At 36.6% G+C, this 19226-nt stretch overlaps 4 protein-coding genes across 4 annotated transcripts in view; 3 read left to right on the top strand and 1 right to left on the bottom strand.

The window, feature by feature from the left end:
* LOC110416127 (uncharacterized) overlaps nucleotides 1–2234 on the top strand; it is a 3534-nt gene extending 1300 nt beyond the window's left edge. The window contains exons 1-2 of the mRNA XM_021427979.2: nucleotides 1–1394; nucleotides 1569–2234. The exon at nucleotides 1–1394 is cut by the window's left edge and continues 1300 nt beyond it. Of these exons, the coding sequence (XP_021283654.1) occupies nucleotides 1–1394; nucleotides 1569–1963 (1789 nt within the window). The 3' untranslated portion in view covers nucleotides 1964–2234. The remainder of the gene's footprint in view (nucleotides 1395–1568) is intronic.
* Nucleotides 2235–4286: 2052 nt separating this feature from the next.
* LOC110416132 (putative cyclin-A3-1) lies at nucleotides 4287–7073 on the top strand. The gene is made up of 8 exons (XM_021427983.2): nucleotides 4287–4913; nucleotides 5254–5486; nucleotides 5579–5654; nucleotides 5760–5836; nucleotides 5942–5975; nucleotides 6069–6218; nucleotides 6303–6437; nucleotides 6526–7073. The coding sequence occupies exons 1-8, from the start codon at nucleotides 4560–4562 to the stop codon at nucleotides 6637–6639; spliced, it is 1173 nt and encodes a 390-aa protein (XP_021283658.1). The 5' UTR covers nucleotides 4287–4559; the 3' UTR covers nucleotides 6640–7073.
* A 693-nt stretch (nucleotides 7074–7766) lies between these two features.
* Nucleotides 7767–8757, bottom strand: LOC110416134 (zinc finger protein 7-like). Its single transcript, XM_021427987.1, has one exon. It carries the CDS (start codon nucleotides 8591–8593, stop codon nucleotides 8021–8023), a length of 573 nt encoding a protein of 190 aa, XP_021283662.1. The 5' UTR covers nucleotides 8594–8757; the 3' UTR covers nucleotides 7767–8020.
* Nucleotides 8758–16207: 7450 nt separating this feature from the next.
* LOC110416130 (cytochrome P450 81C13-like) lies at nucleotides 16208–18939 on the top strand. Its single transcript, XM_021427982.1, has 2 exons — nucleotides 16208–17454; nucleotides 18095–18939. The coding sequence occupies exons 1-2, from the start codon at nucleotides 16540–16542 to the stop codon at nucleotides 18713–18715; spliced, it is 1536 nt and encodes a 511-aa protein (XP_021283657.1). The 5' UTR covers nucleotides 16208–16539; the 3' UTR covers nucleotides 18716–18939.
* The last annotated feature ends 287 nt before the right edge of the window (nucleotides 18940–19226 follow it).

Here is a 19226-nt window from a genome sequence, read left to right as displayed (position 1 = left end):
TTTGGAGGAACTGCAAATGTTGGGTTTGGCTGGAAACCAGATATCTGGGAGTATTCCAAGCTCCCTTGGCAATCTTCGAAAGTTAAACCAAATTGATTTATCAGGAAACCAATTGGTGGGTGAAATTCCTTCTGCTTTTAAGAACTTTCAGAATCTGCTTTCCTTAGATTTGTCCAATAATATGCTCAATGGAAGCATTGCTGGAGAAATTCTGAATCTCCAAAGTTTGAGCACTCTCTTGAATCTTTCTAGGAATTTTCTAAGGGGACCTTTGCCTCAAGAGATTGGGCGCTTAGGAAGTATTGTTACAATTGACCTGTCTAAGAACCGTTTCTCAGGCAATATTCCCAGCTCAATTGGAAGCTGTAACAGCTTGGAGGAGTTATTCATGGCTGAGAATATGCTATCAGGTCCAATTCCTAGTGCTCTAGGAGAAGTGAAAGGCTTGGAAACATTAGATCTCTCCTCAAACCAACTTTCTGGCTCCATTCCTGTAGATCTTCAAAAACTACAGGTTCTCAAGTCCTTGAACCTTTCTTTCAACGACCTCGAAGGGACAATTCCAACTGGTGGCATTTTTAGCAATCTTTCTAGCGTCCATTTGGAAGGAAACCCAAAGCTTTGCTTGAGCTCGGCATGTAAGAAGACCCAAGGTCATGGAAGATTATTAGTCAAAGTTTATGTTAGTATCACTATAATTATAACATTAGCTGCGTGCTTAATTGTTGGCTTGTTGCTCTACAAGAAGAAAAGCAAGGTAAATATCACGGGAATTTCTGAATTGCTCAAGGAGCAGCATCAAATAATCTCTTATGATGAGATTCGTAGAGCAACTGATAATTTCAAACCTGAAAATTTGATTGGAAGAGGGAGCTTTGGGTCAGTGTATAAAGGGTGTCTTAGAGATGGTGTTCGAGTTGCAGTCAAAGTCCTTAACAAGGAAAGGACAGGATCTTGGAAGAGTTTTCTAGCAGAATGTGAAGCTCTGAGAAACGTGAGGCACCGCAATCTTGTCAAACTAATCACATCATGCTCAAGCTTGGACTATCAAAACATGGAATTTCTAGCCTTAGTGTACGAGTTCCTTGTTAATGGAAGCGTTGAAGACTGGATTGAGGGCAAGAGAAGGAACGCACATGGAGATGGGTTGAACATTATGGAAAGATTGAATGTGGCCATTGATGTTGCGAGCGCATTGGATTACATGCACCATGATTGTGAAGTTCCAGTGGTGCATTGTGATTTGAAGCCGAGCAACATTCTTTTAGATAAAGACATGACTGCCAAAATAGGCGATTTCGGGTTAGCCAGGTTGCTCATGGAGAGATCAGAGGCTCTACAGTCCCTTGGCTCCACGTATGACCTAAGGGGTTCTATTGGTTACATACCTCCAGGTTAGTAACAAGTTAACAATTCTCCTCATAGTTTGCCAGCTGCAAAAAAATCATAAATTCTTCTACTGTGTTTTCATATACGGTTTTTAAAGTGCATCATGCAAATTTTCCAAAAATTTGTTAGCCACACATAAATTTCATTAACGTGAATGGTGTGAATGGGCTGTGCTGCAGAGTATGGGCTTGGGAAGAAGCCATCAAAAGCAGGGGATGTATACAGCTACGGAGTAATGTTGCTAGTGTTGTTTACCGGGAAGAGTCCAACACATGAGAGCTTTGTGGGAGAACTAAATCTAATCAAATGGGTGCAGTTAGCCTTTCCCTCCAGCATGTTGCAAATTCTGGATCCTGAACTGCTACCATTGATGAAAAACCTGCAGAATGACAGCCAACCCATAAACCCTGAAATACAGCTTGATTGCTTGACCACAATCTTTGGAGTTGGACTATCTTGCACCACGGTTTCCCCCGATGGACGGATAAGCATGAGAGATGCTCTTAGCAAGCTTAAAACTGTGAAAGACACTCTTAACAACCGCTCACCTGCCAAGAATACGAAGCATGGATGATGAAATACGATGTTTTGTGTAATCGTAGATTATTATACCATGAATAGATGGCTAAACCAAGCTTTGGTTAAAAACTTTTAATACGTTGAAGGATAATACTACTACTCATCGTGGGCATTAATTGTTAGCTTCCTCCCAAAGCCATGATTGTTTCTGTATTGGATTAGCCTTGTGGCTAAGGCCTGTTTATCTGTATACTATTTCTTTTTGGGGTCAGTATATATGATAATGAAACAAAATATATAAATTTTTAATACTAGTACCTTATTTTGCGTGGAAATACCAGAAATTTTTAAAAAGTGAAGAGATTCAAATTTTAAATATAATCTCTCTAAGAAGGAATAACAATCATGAGATTAATTTTTAGTTATGAATTAATACTATTTAAAATCAATAGGCTTAACGTATGTCATTTGTTGACATATTTCATTGATGATAGATGCATTAAACTGCTTTGTCCTTTTTACCAACCATAATCAATGGTAATTTAATTTCTTATTCTTTCATTTCACCGTACATTATCAAGTTACCGAATTATTAAAGATGATATCAACAAGAAGGCAGGCCTCTTGAGAGCTGGTTTAATCTTTATCACAAATATTTGATTAAGTTAAAATTTAATATATATACATATATATATATATTGAAAAACTACTTTATACAAATATTTTAAGGAATAATTTTTTCAAATTCTTATTAACTATCATATATAAATAAATAATGGTCAAACTTGTTAGAAAATAATTGGAAAAAATTAAATCCGAGCGTTATTTATAAGAGGAAAGGGATATTAATTTTGTTGAGAGTATTTGTAATAGTTTGAGAAAATAGTAACATATCATTGTATGATAAATGGTTCTATTAAGATATAATATTTTAAAAAAAAGTCTTTGAATTATTTTGAAAATTTAAATAAAATTTTTTATTAGTTTAATCAAGCTATTGGGTTAGCATTAAGGGTAAAAAAAAACTATTGAATCAAATGGGTCATTTTGATTAATAATTGATTAATTGTTGTTAATTAAAACTTCACTTATCATTTTAAACCATGTGGTGTTGACATGATATAATAACATGTTATAATAAATAATGATAGGATATAATGATATAATCATGTGACATTTTCATACTTTACATAAACATTATGTTAATGCAATGTGATATAAAAATAACAAGTGAGGTTTTAATTATGGATAATTAATCAACTTGAGTAGTAAAGGTTTATTTAATTTAAAATAAAAATACATAAATTTAATTGAACATAATAAAATAATAATAATTTTTTTTAATTTTTTTTTATAATTCATAGATTTTTTAAAACATTACACCTTGGATTAATTGCTTTAAGTTCTACAAATATCTTAGAAATCAATTTTAATAAACTATTTTTTTGTGTTAATTAGTGTAAGTTAAATTTCAAATTTTTATGATTGACTTTGGAGGAAAATATATACCAATCTTTGTTTCTGCCCAATCAAAATTCTATCTATCAGCAAGGGCTTAGATTAAGTAATTAAAAAATTTTCAACCTGTTTTTAATACTAGGTTTTGTTTTCTTTAATTTGAATATATTCGTGTAAAGGTAGGAAGAGAGGATTGAACAGTGTCTTTGAAAAAAATAAAAAAAATATGCCTAACTACTTATATCAGTTTTCTTTATTTCTCTTATAAAAGATGAAATTTCTTAAACAAAATTCACAAAATTCTTGATTAACATTGATTTGCTAAAATAAAACAGGATAATACCAAAAGTCATTAGATAGTTTACGTGTATGAAAATTAAAAAAATTATAATTTCTTATTTAAATAAATAGTAAATTTAAAAAATTTATTATAATCTTAATTATTTTACAATAATTGTCGTAAAGTTTATTGGTCGATGCAAATTTTAATTGATCAATTATACAGCATAAATGTTAAAACTATAAAATGAGATTTATTACCAACGCTCTAAATTTCAAACCCCAATTTATTTTATATTTAGTAACAAGCTTGACATAAATAAATTGGCTTAAATCTTGGTTTTAATAATAGTAGTAGAAAATTTAGGACCATTGTTAAATGAAGAGGAAAAGAGGAAGAAGCACGTGGCCGAAAACTCTACCGCGCTCTGAAATTTTGGTCATTTTGGGTCTTTACTCTCTTTGACCTTTCAAAAAGAATTCAGGGGCAGCGGGCGGCCGAATTATGGAAAACTTGAGATAAGCCCGCGACGGTTTTTAATTAAGGGAAGAGAGCCCCCGCCCCTCCCCCAAATCCCCAAAAAAGCGCTTTTTCCATCCGGTTTTCAAATTTTGAAAAATAAAAAAAGGGAAAAGAATGGAGCCCGCAAAACCCAAAACCCACCAAAACTTCAAAAAAAAAAAACCACACAAGAAACTGAAAACTAAGTTTTGAGCAGAGTTTACCAAATACCGCCAAGTCCAATCCCCAAGTTTTCAAAACAAAAACGAAAATGGCGCTTCTCATTTCACTCCTTTTATTCCCCCGGACTCTCCCTCTCTTTCCTTCACTACTAGAGCTCCCAACTCTCTCTCTCTCTCTCTGCAACTGCAAAAACAAAAGGGTTAGCTGAAGAGGGAGTGAGTTAGAGGCAATGGCCGATCAGGAGAACTGTGCGAGAGTGACAAGGGCCGCCGCCAAGAAGAGGGCTGCCGAGGGGGCGGGGATAATGGAGGAGAGGGTGACGAACAAGAAAAGGGTTGTTTTAGGGGAGCTTTCCAACTTGTCTAACGTTCTTTCGGTGAATAAAGTTCAGGGGAAGGAGAACCGGAAGCAGCAGCTTAAACGGAAGGGGAAGACTAAGACGAGACTCGCAAAGCCAGCGTTGAAGGAGAAGAAAAAGGAAGCTCAAGATGAAAAAGATGTGGATATTGATGCTAAATCTGATGACCCACAAATGTGTGGGCATTATGTGTCTGATATCTATGAATATCTTCACCAAATGGAGGTATTTCTCTCCCTGCTTAACAAGAATTGGTTAAGGCTTCACAAATTTATATTCTGTCATAAGCAATGAATCTTTTCAGAGTTAGAAACCCAGTTTGCCCTTCTCCTGATCTAAATGATATGGGGCATTGCTTGAAAAGTTTTGGGCTTTATGTTGGGATATTGATTTAATTTGGCCACGGTAATCGACCTAGGCGATTTGGGTTTGAATAGGCTGTTAACTTTGGCAATAGCCAATAGGGTTTTGGGTATGTTAATAATGGCTATTGACAATTGGGTGATGTCTGCTGAAAATGCTAAAAGGCCTCTTTTTTTTCCTCTTATGATGCAATTAATATTAGGTGGATCCGAAGAGAAGACCTTTACCTGATTATATTGAGAAGGTACAGAAGGATGTTACTGCAAATATGAGAGGGATTTTGGTGGATTGGCTCGTAGAAGTTGCAGAGGAATACAAGCTTGTTTCAGATACTTTATATATGACCATTTCTTACATCGATAGATTCCTATCTTTAAATACTCTAAATAGGCAAAGGCTTCAGCTACTGGGTGTATCTTCAATGCTCATTGCCTCGTAAGCTTCTGATTTCTTTGATATGTTGATGGCTTTTTCATGGAAATTATTGTTAGATTTGGACTTACTTTTTGTTTTGTTGTTTCAAGTAGAAAGTATGAGGAAATCAATCCTCCAAATGTGGAAGATTTTTGCTATATAACGGATAATACATACACTAAAGATGAGGTAAGGTCTTTATCCTTTTTTCTATTGCCTTTTTCCTTTTAATTTTCCATCTGTATAGTACATTGCTTTCCTTCATTAATTAAAAGTTGTTGGTTAAATGTGAAGGTAGTGAAAATGGAGGCAGATATACTCAAGTCCTTGAAGTTTGAATTGGGCAATCCTACAATTAAAACATTTCTGAGGTAAGAGGGGTTTATCTTGACAATAGATAGCAGTTAATGGCAACTACTAAAGCTTGATGCTTTATTGAACTGACTTGTATTTGTGTTTACCTTGATGTTTTTCAGGAGACTTACCAGAGTTGCACAAGAGGATTACAAGGTAAGAAAAATCCCCATATCTTGTGTATTTGTTCTAAAAGTCATGGCTACTATTATCTGTTATTGACTGTATAATTGCTTTGGTCTTCTACAGGCTTCCAGCTTGCAGCTAGAATTCCTTGGATATTACCTTGCAGAGTTGAGTTTGCTGGACTATGGATGTGTAAAATTTTTACCATCTATGGTTGCTGCTTCTGTTACCTTCCTTACAAGATTCATAATTCAACCAAAGAGACATCCTTGGGTAAGGGTTTGCTCTCTCATGACATTTTATGGTGTTGATTTGTCCTTAGCTAGAAAATATTTACTTATCATTTGTGTTCTGCAGAGCTCTGCTGTGCAACAATACTCAGGTTACAAAGCATCTGATCTAAAAGAATGTGTCCTTATCATACATGACTTGTATTTGAGTAGAAGAGGAGGTGCACTTCAAGCAGTTAGAGAAAAATACAAGCAGCATAAGGTATGTACATGTAATACCAGGCATTGATATGATTACATTTTATTTTGTTGTAATCTAATTGGAATAAAATTGATTCCTCTGGAAACAGTTCAAATGCGTGGCAATGATGCCTGCTTCTCCAGAGATTCCAGCTTCTTATTTTGAAGACTTTCAAGAAGTTGATATTTCCTATGCTGAAGATGTTCAAGTGGTGAAAGTTTGACATATTTGATTTATGATTGGCGTACACTTCTGTCATTCAACCTCTTGGAGAAGGCCTTAAAGTGAGGGAAACTGAATTGTCGAACACCAAAAGGCTGACACTTGAGCTTGCTAACTTGATTGGTTGAAGGACTCTTAATTGATGTGGTACCTATGATGTAATTGGTTAATGCTTGGAGATGTATATCTGTCATTGGCAGAATGGCAGTAATGCTGACCTGGGAAGTGTTTTGAATGAGCAGAACCTTAGTATGTTAGTGATTCTTAGAACAATGATAAATCCTGTTGACTGATAGATTGTAAGTGGGTTTTTTAGCTTCTGATTTTGAAAAGTTGAATGGTCTAGAGATGTTCTTTTTTCTATCTATTTTTCCAGCCTCGTGGTTGAATGATGTAAAATTTATTTTGTTGATAAATGATTATCTTTCTCAAGAAGTATTGAAATTCATACTCTTACCCTAACTGTAAGAAGTAGGATTAATCTGGTTTTCATGTAATTGATAAATTATCTTAGACTGAACCCTGAACTAACATTTGTTCATGTTATTTAGGACTTCTGATTGTTCATGGATATTGTCATATTGACACTATGTTTTGGATTCAGATTGTATCGAGATGGTTGTACTTCATTCTGAGGCGGTTAAAATAACAAATGTATCCTAGTAAAAGATTATACCTTTTTGCTTGCAAGTTTTTTCAGTTCCTCCAAAAATCTCCTGGCATAGGATATCAAGAAAAAGATTTCTAGATTCTCTTTTATGTATAGCTGTCTTGTGTAATGGTAATAATCTGTCATTTTCAATTGATTTATAAATAAGAAAGGTTTTTTTTTTTTTTAATTGAGAGAAAGGGGTTTGACCTTTGTTTTTTATTGAAGGGATACTACACCAACAAATTAATCAAATGTTTGGGTGCTTACAAATAAGGAAGGTTAATGTTTCTTTTTAGTTTCTTGGCATGTAACTTGATACCCATTGACGTCATTTTTGAAGGGGTCATGTTTATTTTTTGTTTCTTGGTTTATCACTTGATCTGCATGTTGGCCTGATTCCTTTTGCCAATGGATGTGGCTGGAACGAAATTGGCGTGGAAAGACATTCATGCTCCTGAACATGCTTTTATGCCAAACCCAAGCAAGCTACTGTCCTGTATTCGTTTTTAACTGCTGGACTTTCTTTTGCAGAAAGTGATCTGTGCCTGAGAATTGGTTGACCTGTGCAGCACTACTAAAACTATGAAATAATACTGCCATCAATTCTTATGAATAGATCTGTGCATAAGAAGTGATTTGAGCTTAGCTTTTGCTTGTTAAAGTACACTAGACGCTTCATGAAATATGGACTACAGAACTTTTCATTTAATTTTATAAAAGGATGGAGAGATTATAGCCGGAGGTCCAAGTCGACTTTTAGCAACTCTGGTGGTGATTTAGATGGTTGGGGATCCACCTGATAACTTCCTGGCCACTTCAAAGTTGTTTCTCTGTGCATGAATCCTGCCCATGCTCCCACAATCTCTTCGTTGGAATCATTGAATCTTGCAGCCACAGGTCTCCATCCAGTGCTAAGTTCGCGCACAGGTGAATGGGGCTGAACACCACGTGACCGTGCCATTGGCTTATTTATGGGCAAACCAGTCGTTGCCATCAGCCTCTCGGACTGGTATCGTCTAACTACTTCCCTCTCCCTTTTATGGGCGTTCTGGTGGCCACCAAGTGCCTGAGTACTACTGAATTTTCTTCTGCAGAAGTTGCAGAAGAACTTGTTGGAAGTATATTTTGATTGGAAACCTCTTCCTGAAGCAACAATATCCTCATGCCTGCCAAGACTCAAGCTCAACCACTCCTTTGAATTGCCTTCATGGTTGCCTTTGAAGCAGCCCTCATCGTGCCTTTCCTTAATCTGATTATTAGCTGACATTTCTGCTACTCCTTCGATTTTGAAAGTCATCTTCATCTTTAGAAAGATATTCAAAACCTTAAAGGTTTTAATTGGAAGCTTTCTAAGATTGGATAAACTGTAGGATCAAAGAGGATCAATTGCCGAGATGTATCGAGATGTATCTATATGTATATAAAGGGAAAGGAAGTGGCAATAGCTGTTTCCCAAGTTTATCACGCTTCTTGGTGAACGGATAGAAGGAAAATGAGAAGGAAAACTTTTTATATATATAAATTATTGATTTTGATTAATATTTATTTTTTTAAAAAATATTTTATAACATAATGTTATAAAAAAAACCATGAGAACAATCATGCTGTATGTAAACAATTAAAACAAATGAAATGCTATTTCATATAAAATAATTAGAGCAAGTGAAGTATTATTTTATGTGGATAATAGTAGAAGCAATTTGCAATAAGTGACAGGATTTACGGGTTATTTTTATTTTGGAATGTTTCGAAAAATTTGATTTAGTGATTCAGATATAGATGTAATTAAGTAATCTTCGTTCTAACCTATTTCTAAAATGCAAGTGTTTCATCTTCTTACCTTGTTTTGGTATATCTATTTATATACACCTTCTTCTGTTATACCTATTCATGTATAGCTTTTTTCCTTCTATTCATGTATAATTTTTTTTATACCTTTTCATGTATATATATTCTCTATTATCTTTTACTCGAGAATAAGTCTTATTACACCTAATTACAATAACGGTTATTTACATTAAAGCTCTTTATAATAATGATATTCATTAGGCGCATTAAAACCTATTATTGAGCAACTGTCACTTTTAACACTATATATAAAACCTCACAATTCATTTAAAAGGGTTATTCTCGAGAGCTAACAGATGATTTTTTAAAATTTTTTTTATCTAAATTCTCTCTCTAATTTTCTTCTACTCTTTAATTTTTTTTTATTGTCTTCTACTTACCACGATACTTAATATTTCAGAAACTGCTATAATCTTATTCTTCATTACTTCCGACATACCTTTTTACTTAATTGTAACGCTTTCTCTCCTTATCACAAAAACTCCCTTTACAATATCATTTCATTGCACTTTAGATTCTAGCAACTCCATAACTCAACAATCAATGTGGTGCAACAACAATTGCAACACTGTCATATCATAATCTTACAATTTATACGAATTGCCTGCCATGATATGTTACTTTTTCAAAAGATCCCAATGCTTGGTTATGTTTAAAGATAGTACATAAAGAGTGAAGCCCCTTGAGTTGTCTGCAGTTCACACGAGTCTATCCACCATCAATCCATAACATCCCTAGTGTACGAAATCGAAATTCAATTTCATCGTTGATGGGATCATTCTGTGATTTTGACAAGACTGAGAACCGCTAATAAGGTCAAATGTTCCATGAATAGGGAAGGGATTATAGAAAGGAGGGACAAGGACCAGGTTTAAGGTCTAGATGTTCTCAACCTCTCATTCTTCTCTGAAGCTTTTGGTTGGTTTGGCAGCCAAATTACATAGTCCAGATCGATATTGATGCACAATGTACTATATAATCGAGTTCAGAGGTTTATATGTTCGCCAGCCAATGAAGCACCAATTTACTTCTAGTTCTCCGCCAGGGTTGTTCCTATTTATGACTAGACATATCAAAATTGTTTCTTTTTCATGGGCCTTGTTTTGTATTGATGGCGATTGAATGCAGTAACACAGAGGTGGGGTTTGATGTATCTTTCCATAATGAAACTTTAATTCGGCATTCCCCAAAGTCGTGGTGGGCAACGCCAATCACCAATAGTTGTTTCCCACGTGACAAGAGGTCAAGAGCACTTCATTTGCGCAATTGGTTTAATTTGCATTGACCATAAATGTATAAACTGTGGCAATATCATAATGTGTGACGCACTGATATGACTTATGCCTTGGATAATAAAGTTAGTACAACATGAATTTATCTGGTATGTTATTAATTTGTTAATTAATTATTATTTATTTATTTAATGATAAGCTGAATACATGATTTTAAAAGTTTACAAAAAATTAAAATAAAAATTTTGATATGCAGAATTATATTTGTTTAAACTTATTTGTCACGGATACAAATTCAATGATTGGTTAAGATCAAGTTGAAGGTTCGAAGTAGACAATACTGAAATTAAGTTGCCAGGCCTATAGATGCACAGAATCTCTGTTTTGTTGGATTGAGGCAATGAGAAAGTTACATCTGAAGCAGCTGCTAAGTTTGTGCCGTGGCCCTCCCCCTGGTGAGTTGCCGACTCTTCGATTCTGATGAGGAGGAAGCGGGTAGTGGATTGACGAGTCAGGAGGTTGAAACTTGAGGCAGAGGATTGTCATGTCTATGGGCACCTTGTCCTAAACAGAGCAGTAACTTAAGTGGTGATTGGTGAAAGGTGTGACAACATTACTTGAGGCGATTCGCTCCAAATAAAATTTGCCAAGGTACCAAATCGGCAGATACCCAACTTCAAATGATCAAATGAATCATGGCATGTTTCGCTCATGCACCCATCACTCCCTCACATTCCCTTAAGTTCGAAGGCCAAAACCAAGACAATAGTAGTGGTCTGACTATCAGAAAAGACATGGTTTATTATAGGGCTTCTTCTTATTCGTCAACGAGGAATTGAGCCTTTTTATATAACAGTTGCTTTTTGTATGGAGCTATCTATATAAACATTGGGCTCCCGGCCTGCTTTTGCATGAAATTTGAGCTTTGGGCTACTTGAGTTGTGTCCTTTGGGTTTGCAGGCCCGGTCCACCAGAAGTTAATGCTTATAATTCCCAGTAAAAAGTAAGCAAGCATTTCAACGTAGGGTATTTTTCTTAGGAGAATAATACTCGACTGAGTCCTTTTCTCTTACTCCATGATTTGGTGCTGCATAAAATTTTACCACTTTTGGCCAATACCTGTATGGTTAGGAAGGGAGGTTGAGCATTGGGCCCAACTGAGATTAATTTGTTGTATTGGGCATTTCCTTTTTTTCTAGTTTTAATCATTAAACATATAATTAAAACTTATTATGTACACAATTGACCAATTTGAAGGGAAAGTTTGAAAGCAAAAAGAAATACTATACTATTATCTTTTCTAGTATTACATAATTGAGATGGTTCATTTTCCATATTCTGGTCGGTTGAGTGGATAATAATGCTGCGAATTCTGACTCGCTAGCTATCTTGTCAAAAGTTCGGCTAAGTTTGTCGAGCAATCCCTCAGGTCTCACGACACGACAATCCACCAGTCACGGAGTGGATCAAATTAAATTAATCTGACTCTGTTAAGTACTACTAAATATTACTTAAACAATAGATTTTCTTGTACTCTGAAAACTGGTACGCCGTATATTCAAAGGGTATGTATTAGGAAGTAGCGTCAGCTGCTTAAGTTGCGCATGACAAGACCATTCAGAACGTGTACTTTAAGCAAAGATTTGTATATGTATTTTCATTGCCTTGGACACGAGCTTTTGCATGTCGAAGGGAAAAGTCCTCGGAGAATGGCATGGCCAATAGCTGGTGAGTTTAGATACTCGGAAAATCGTTTTCTTTTCCTCTCTTTTTCTCTGCCCTCTGGGATGAAGTCGCTATAAAGAGAAATTGACTACTTTCCAAAGGAGACAAATAAAACCAAGACAAAGATAAAGCACAAGAGCCAAGATCTATATATACCATAGTACGACTACTATCTATCTATTGCTATAAATTGGACGTGGAATGACTGTTTTTTTAGGGACTGAAAGCGAGAAGGAATATGCAGAATAGGAAGAAAAGTTCTCGTAAAGCACGAAAAATATATTCTAATAAAGAAAAGCAAAAAAGGAGGTGTTCTTCGTGAGATGTGTCCCTTGTTTGCAGGGTGTACTCAATGACACTACATGACCTTTTCTTTCTCCTCTTTTTCTTACATTTCCGAACAAAGACAGTTAGCTTTCTCTTGTTTGTGCTTTTTCACTCCAGCCCTCGCCCTTGTTGGACCCATTATATAGATTTTTTCATTTCTTTGAGGAAGTCGAAGATTTTAGGTTTCTCTCTTTCTCTTTCTCTCCCACCCCACTGAGAAGAAAAAACCGATTTCTCTTGGCAACAGCATGCACTTTCAACCGTCTCTACAACTGGGGTTGTTGCAAAAACTAGTGGTCGTAATAATGTTGCTCTCTCTGTTAGTCTCCGGAGACCAGAAGGAAGAGTCATCAGTGCTTGTTGGCTTGAACAGTTACTCACCAGGTGCTAAAGAGAAGCAACCTGTGAGGCAGCAGCAGCACCAACGTTTGAGGCATCACTTTGATGTGTTCTTTTCAAGCAAGAGGAAAGTTCCAAACGCCTCAGATCCACTCCACAACCGTTGAAGCTTCTTTTTCAGTTTTATATTTCTCCAAGATTTAGTTAAAATGTGGGAACGTGTGAAAAAGAAGACTTTAAGCTTCATAAAGTGGGAGCCATTAAGCGCTTGCAAAGTTGCACTGTTGGTTTTTGCGCATTTTGTCAAAAGATAGTGGGTTTTGTGGGGGTCCTTCCCTATCCCCGTGAATTGCAGTTGCATCCATGTTTTCAAAATTTTGTTGGATTTTTAAGACTTTGTCATCCATATTTTGTATTGTTTATACCGCAATATATGTGTAAATGATATATATTAAGCAATGAAGAAATTTGGTCTACTATTATTTGACCGTGTGTTCCTTCCGTTGGTTAGTTTCAACGACGAATTGTCCTTTATGTTGTCTCTTAGCTCTTTTCTTTCTCCTCCAAGTTTATTGCCTCCTATTCACTTTTCAGAACCTCGCCATATCGAAGGAGTGATAGGTTGCTTTTAATAGTTAATAGGTTAAGAGTTTTGGTGGTATCAGAGAATAATCTCTCTCCTTCTTGCTCTAGCGCTAAAGAATTGTTCTTGTCTGTTTGTTTTATTACTCCTAGAATTGTTCTTGTCGCTCAGTGAATGTAATCACATATTGTCAATAAAGTGGCAGAGCCATCGAGTTGAGTTCTACATGTGACTTGTAAGCAGAAATTGAGCTCTTTTTCTTTTCTTTTTTTATTCAACGAAGAAATATTGAGTTGCTTTTATTTTTTTTAATATAAGTTAATCGAGATGAAGGGTTCATTCCGTACAATGTTACTCTGCCACGCTATATTAAGAAACAAGTGAAAGATAATTTCAGTTAATAATTGACAGTGTTATTTGTTCAAGGAGTCATCCATCGTTATTTCGACTGTCGTTGTCATGAAGCATAGAACTCGCTCGACCATTAAGCCATAAATATGGTGCTCACTCACAATCATTGGCTGAATCAGGATTTAGGTAAGGTATATTTACCAAACAGGAGGATTATTATCCAACTCTTGATATTTTTGGGAGACCTGTTCAAAATTGTTTTCAAAATTTGATCTAATCTGCAAAAACCCAAGCTGAGGCATACCAACACTTGGAAGCTTACAGATTTTGTTACTTGTACTATGATTGGTACTTTACATTTCGACTATTAAAGTAATTTATCTTCTTCTATGTATGTCTGGACAAGGCCCATGTTTAAGCAGAGATTGGCTGCTTAAGCTTGTCAGATAACTTCAGCGACCCAGATATGAAGTTGAACTTGAGCACTCGAGTTTTTCAAAGCATTAAAATGAAGCCAAAGCAAACGAAAAGCTACTCAAAGACAACCTGTTTATTTATATAGCAAAACGAGAAAGTAGAAACCAATGCAGTCGTACGTTTTTCAACTTTTCCATAGAGGATATGTCGATTGTTTTTCTTTTTGTTTTTTTGAATTTTGATGGCAGGGATGTGCATCTATGAGAAGTTAGGTGTGGACCCTCTGCATCAATGGAATCGTTCCTGGAGCTGACATTACGCAAAGGCATGTGTGCATGTAGATTTTTGCAGGGAGACCTTTGCATCGAGAAGCAAATTTTGAGCTTTGTTGACCACTGAAAGCAGTACGACATGGATAAGATGACACTCAGAAGGGCGAGCTTTAGAGATTCCAATTAGCCTAATCATTTCTACACATCCCACCCCTACCCTACCAAACCCTCAAAACTTTGCAGAATTTTTAATCTCAAAGCCAAAACTTCTTCCTGTCTGCTGAAAGCAATGCACATTTATCAGACGCTTTCTCAGGCTTAATTTGTTTGCTTTATTTTGAAGGGCATTCGGCATGAAAACTAATAACAACTGTCTCTGGCGTGTTAGAAATATAATATTATAGTAGTATATTTAGTATAGTTATTAGTGGATTCTTTTTAATCTGCTCCTTTAGGCGTGCATTGCCCGTGGAAAATTACTCTTTTAAGAACAGCCTGGCCACCAAACAAAGGGTTCCTAAATTGGGTTTACAGGAAATTGGCTTTGAGTTTCTCAGGAAAGTTGCCTGTTTCTGTGAGAGTAGAGACTTCTTGTACCGGAATCGTGGCTTTATTTTCCAATAAGCTCGGCTGAAACTCCTTAATATTTTCCGTTAGTGCTAAGGGGTCCCGATTTGGGATTGGATGATTACGCATGCTTAAGTGCAATAACAAAATTTTTGTGAAACATCCTCTCAAAGTATATCATCCCTAAAGAAAAATACTACATGAAATAGTATTTCATCATTTTCGATTAAAGATTGTCTTGTTTGGATCAAACTTTTCAGTGAAACCAGACAACGCATCCAGTAGCATTGTCGCTAGACAATACTTGGTGCCTTTTTTTTTGTCATGCTTTAGTTTTTACCATAGTTTTGGCTAAAGGGCTGATATTGGAGTCCTACTTTGTCTTATTAGGCCAAGAGCTTCTGTAGTTAAAAAAACACAGATATTGATGGTTGCATAATTAAATATTTGGGCTTGATTTCCAAATTAAGTGGGCTCCCTTTGGGTTTACTGATGAAAGTCGACCATGAAGAGTTGGCCAGATGAATGGGCTTACAGTAAATGGATTTCAAAAAGTTGGCAGGGGTTTTGCGGATAGATATCCTTGCACTAGGTGCTTTTACATTGTTTTGAATGGGAAATAGTTGGGCTTGGGCAAGAGAACGTGGACATGAGCCAATCCTCTGGAACAATCCTGTTAAAGGCCTAGCCTTTGGTGACCCTTTTTGTGTCTGTGAAAAATTTAATTTAGCCCCTAGCCCAACTTCTTAAATTCCCGACAATGGCTAAATTGGGTGCTTCATATTATCAGGATAAAACCTTAATCAAGTTCGAGTATCAAGTATCTACGAGTTGATACTCAGATTTCACCCGATTAGCAAATTTTTTACTTAAAACCCATCTTAAACTAGAATAAAATGTATTCAAACTTTACGCAATATAAGATATTTTGAATTGTAATTAATTGAGTTGAGTAACTTTGGATTCCCGAAAAATAAATACCCATCGCCATCCCAATATTTACACGGCATATTAATGTAGTATATTTGACTTGACCTCATTCTTGCTTGCTGATTGGATTGCTGAGCCAAATTGCCTGGGCATCATTGTCAAGTATCAATTCGCTAAGTTGCCATTGAAGACAACCAGTGTTCCTTGACCTGCGCTACCGACCTGTAATCAAAAGTTTTTGGTTTAGCAGTAAATATAGACAGGCGTTGTCCTTTTTAAAGCTGAAGAAAAGGAATTGCTCTCACCTTTCACAATCCAAGGACGCAATTTTTCTTTGAAACAGGACAAGAGTTATTTTTCTTCTACAGAATTAAGAGTTGTTATCTGCTGAAAAGCCTTTGTCAGCTCGTCAAAGCTTTGATCGACCAACTGAATTCCACCACCTAATTAATTTGTCAATTTGATAAATGGGCGATAGGATGGGTAAATTTTAAGTGGGAGTGGACGGCCGAATGGTTACCGGTGAAGATTTCCATCTTTGGTTTGTCCCTACATGTTAAACGCAATCCGCAATTTGACGATACAAAATTCAGGGTCTCTCTCTGCCTTTCTGTCTCGTCTCTAACCTAGCGTTCTTGATCCGATTTTCTATTTTTCCATGGAAAACCTGTACCAGTACCTTGGTATCATATTCTTCATTTTTCTCACCATCAAGCTTTCAACTCATAGGAAGCAAAATTTACCTCCGAGTCCCTTTGCCCTGCCAATCGTTGGCCACCTTCACCTCATCAAAAGCCCGCTCTACCAATCACTGGAGACCTTATCATCGAAGTATGGCCCTGTTTTATTTCTCAGATTTGGTTGCAGGCGTGTCCTTGTTGTATCTTCTCCTTCTGCTGTCGAAGAATGCTTCAACAAGAACGATATAATTTTTGCTAACCGGCCTCGGACTATGGCTGGGGATCTTCTGACGTATAACTATGTTTCTTTCGTGTGGGCTCCTTACGGACCTCTTTGGCGGAACCTCCGCCGTCTAAGCGTTGTTGAAATTTTCTCTTCAAAAAGCGTTCAAAGATTTTCTTCCATACGTGAAGAAGAAGTTGCCAACTATATTCGTCACTTGTTTAAAGTCTCTGCGGCTAACGGTACCCAAAAGGTGGACTTGAAGTACTTGTTTTGTCTTCTGACATCGAATGTCATGTTAAGGGTGGTGGCGGGAAGGCGTGGTGTTGAGGATGCAAAGGACATGGAGGCAGAAGAAAAGGTATTCTTCCGGGAATTTAAGAGTATATTCTTTCCAAGCTTGGCAACGAACATATGTGATTTCTTTCCAATTTTGAGGTGGGTTGGGTTCAAAGGGATTGAAAAGAATATGAGAGAATTGCACAGAAGGAGAGAAGAATACCTTCGGAATCTAGTAGATGAAATTAGGTTAAGGAAAACTAGTTCTTCTGCTGACGTTCCAGAGATAGAGGAAGAGGGAAAGAGTCCTTCGCTCATCGAAAAGCTTCTTTCTATTCAAGAAGAAGATCCTGACTTCTGTTCCACTGAAGTCATCAAGAGCATGGCATTGGTAAGGACTAACTTGCTCTGTTTCATCGATTTTACTGGTTTTCACTTTTTTGTCAGCTGGAATTAAAAATAATACTACTGATTAAGGTTAACGATTTGAGCTTTTGATGTTAGGAACAATTTTCTGAAACAAATATTGGGTATGCCCAAAAAAAAAAAAAAAATTCACCAGATCCCATAGAAACCTTGAGGGTAAATTAGTCAAATTACCATTGGCAGATGCTGGAAATCACTCCCCTGCCTCTGGATAGACTGGATTAGTCAATTGCAGCTATGGAAAATGCAAAATAAGCAAAACAAATGCCTTTTTGTTTGTTCTATCACTTTTGTGCCCAAAAGGAAAGGTTTCAACCTTAATGTTTTCAGCATTAACATGTTTGAAAGAAAAAAGCCAAGACAACATTTTTAATGAAGATCAAAATTCAGACAACCGGATGAAGATTGGGCCTTCAAACTTAACTGTTGGTCTTCTATTTAGCGTCCAAATATTGGTTAAGCACTCCTTGAACTTCTTAATGCCATGCAAATTAACTTTCTATAATAAAATTGGTCCTTGCTTTTGAAGTTTTAAAATTAACTTGTTTGATGTTATAAACAAAAATAATCTGTTTTTAACATTCGGCATGCAACATATGCATCAGATGATGTTCATCGCAGGAACTGAAACGACGGCAATTACAATGGAATGGGCTATGTCACTCCTTTTGAATCATCCGGAGGCGTTGCAGAAGGTGAGAGCAGAGATCGTCAGCCATGTTGGACATGAGCGCCTGCTAAATGAATCTGATCTTGCCAAGCTACCCTATCTTCGTTGCGTTGTAAGTGAAACACTCAGGTTATATCCTCCAGCACCGGTTTTGTTGCCTCATTGCTCATCTGAAGATTGCATGGTCGGCGGATATGAGATACCAAAGGGGACACAGCTCTTGGTCAATGCTTGGGCCATGCATAGGGATCCTAGTATATGGGAGGAGCCAGCCAAGTTCAAGCCTGAAAGGTTCGAGGGAGCTTTTGTAGAGAAAGAAGGATTGAAATATCTTCCATTTGGACTTGGGAGGAGAGCTTGTCCGGGCGCTACCATGGGCATGCAGTTAGTTTTGCTCGCCCTAGGTGCAGCTGTACAATGCTTTGAATGGGAAAAGGAAGGGCCAGAGAAGGTGGATATGAGCTCAGGAACCGGAATGGCTATGTCAAAGGCTAGGCCATTGGAGGCTTTATGTTGTCCACGTCCTGATTTGATTAAACTTCTCTCCCAAGTTTAGAAGTCCGGACTTCAACTACAGCTTAGAGCTTCCAAAGAGTTTGAGATTGCAAAAATAAATAAGTGCTGTGGAGATTGACCTTCTTTCTAAAATAAGTTGATGCTATGTAATGGTTGCTGTTGTTGAATTTACTTGTCTTTGGGATAAATTAGTAGGCAATGTGAATTTTCATCGATACCCTGTGTATCAAAAATAAAATTTGAATAGACCTTAATAATTCCGTATGTAAAGCTTGTCAGCCAATAGCTGGGGTTTTGCCTGTTGCCTCTTGACCTATACGACATTGAACATCGTGCACCAACCCTAGACTGTTCGATTGACACAAGGTAAACATGAATCTGGGAACGTTATCTCACACTACTTCTTCTTGACCTGTTGTGTTGGCGGCGTTTCTAGTTTTTGTTCTATATGATTTCTAGTATAATTAAATCGTCGAGAAAATTGTTGTCCTTCCTTTTCGATGCAATTAAATAATCTGCTAGTTTTAACTTGAAATGACATCATAGTTCAT

This window comes from Theobroma umbraticum, unplaced genomic scaffold (genome assembly GCF_002168275.2).
Source record: "Theobroma umbraticum cultivar Fairchild unplaced genomic scaffold, ASM216827v3 scaffold_51.0, whole genome shotgun sequence".
Lineage (NCBI taxonomy): Eukaryota > Viridiplantae > Streptophyta > Magnoliopsida > Malvales > Malvaceae > Theobroma > Theobroma umbraticum.
This window is presented reverse-complemented; position numbering and strand designations above follow the sequence as displayed.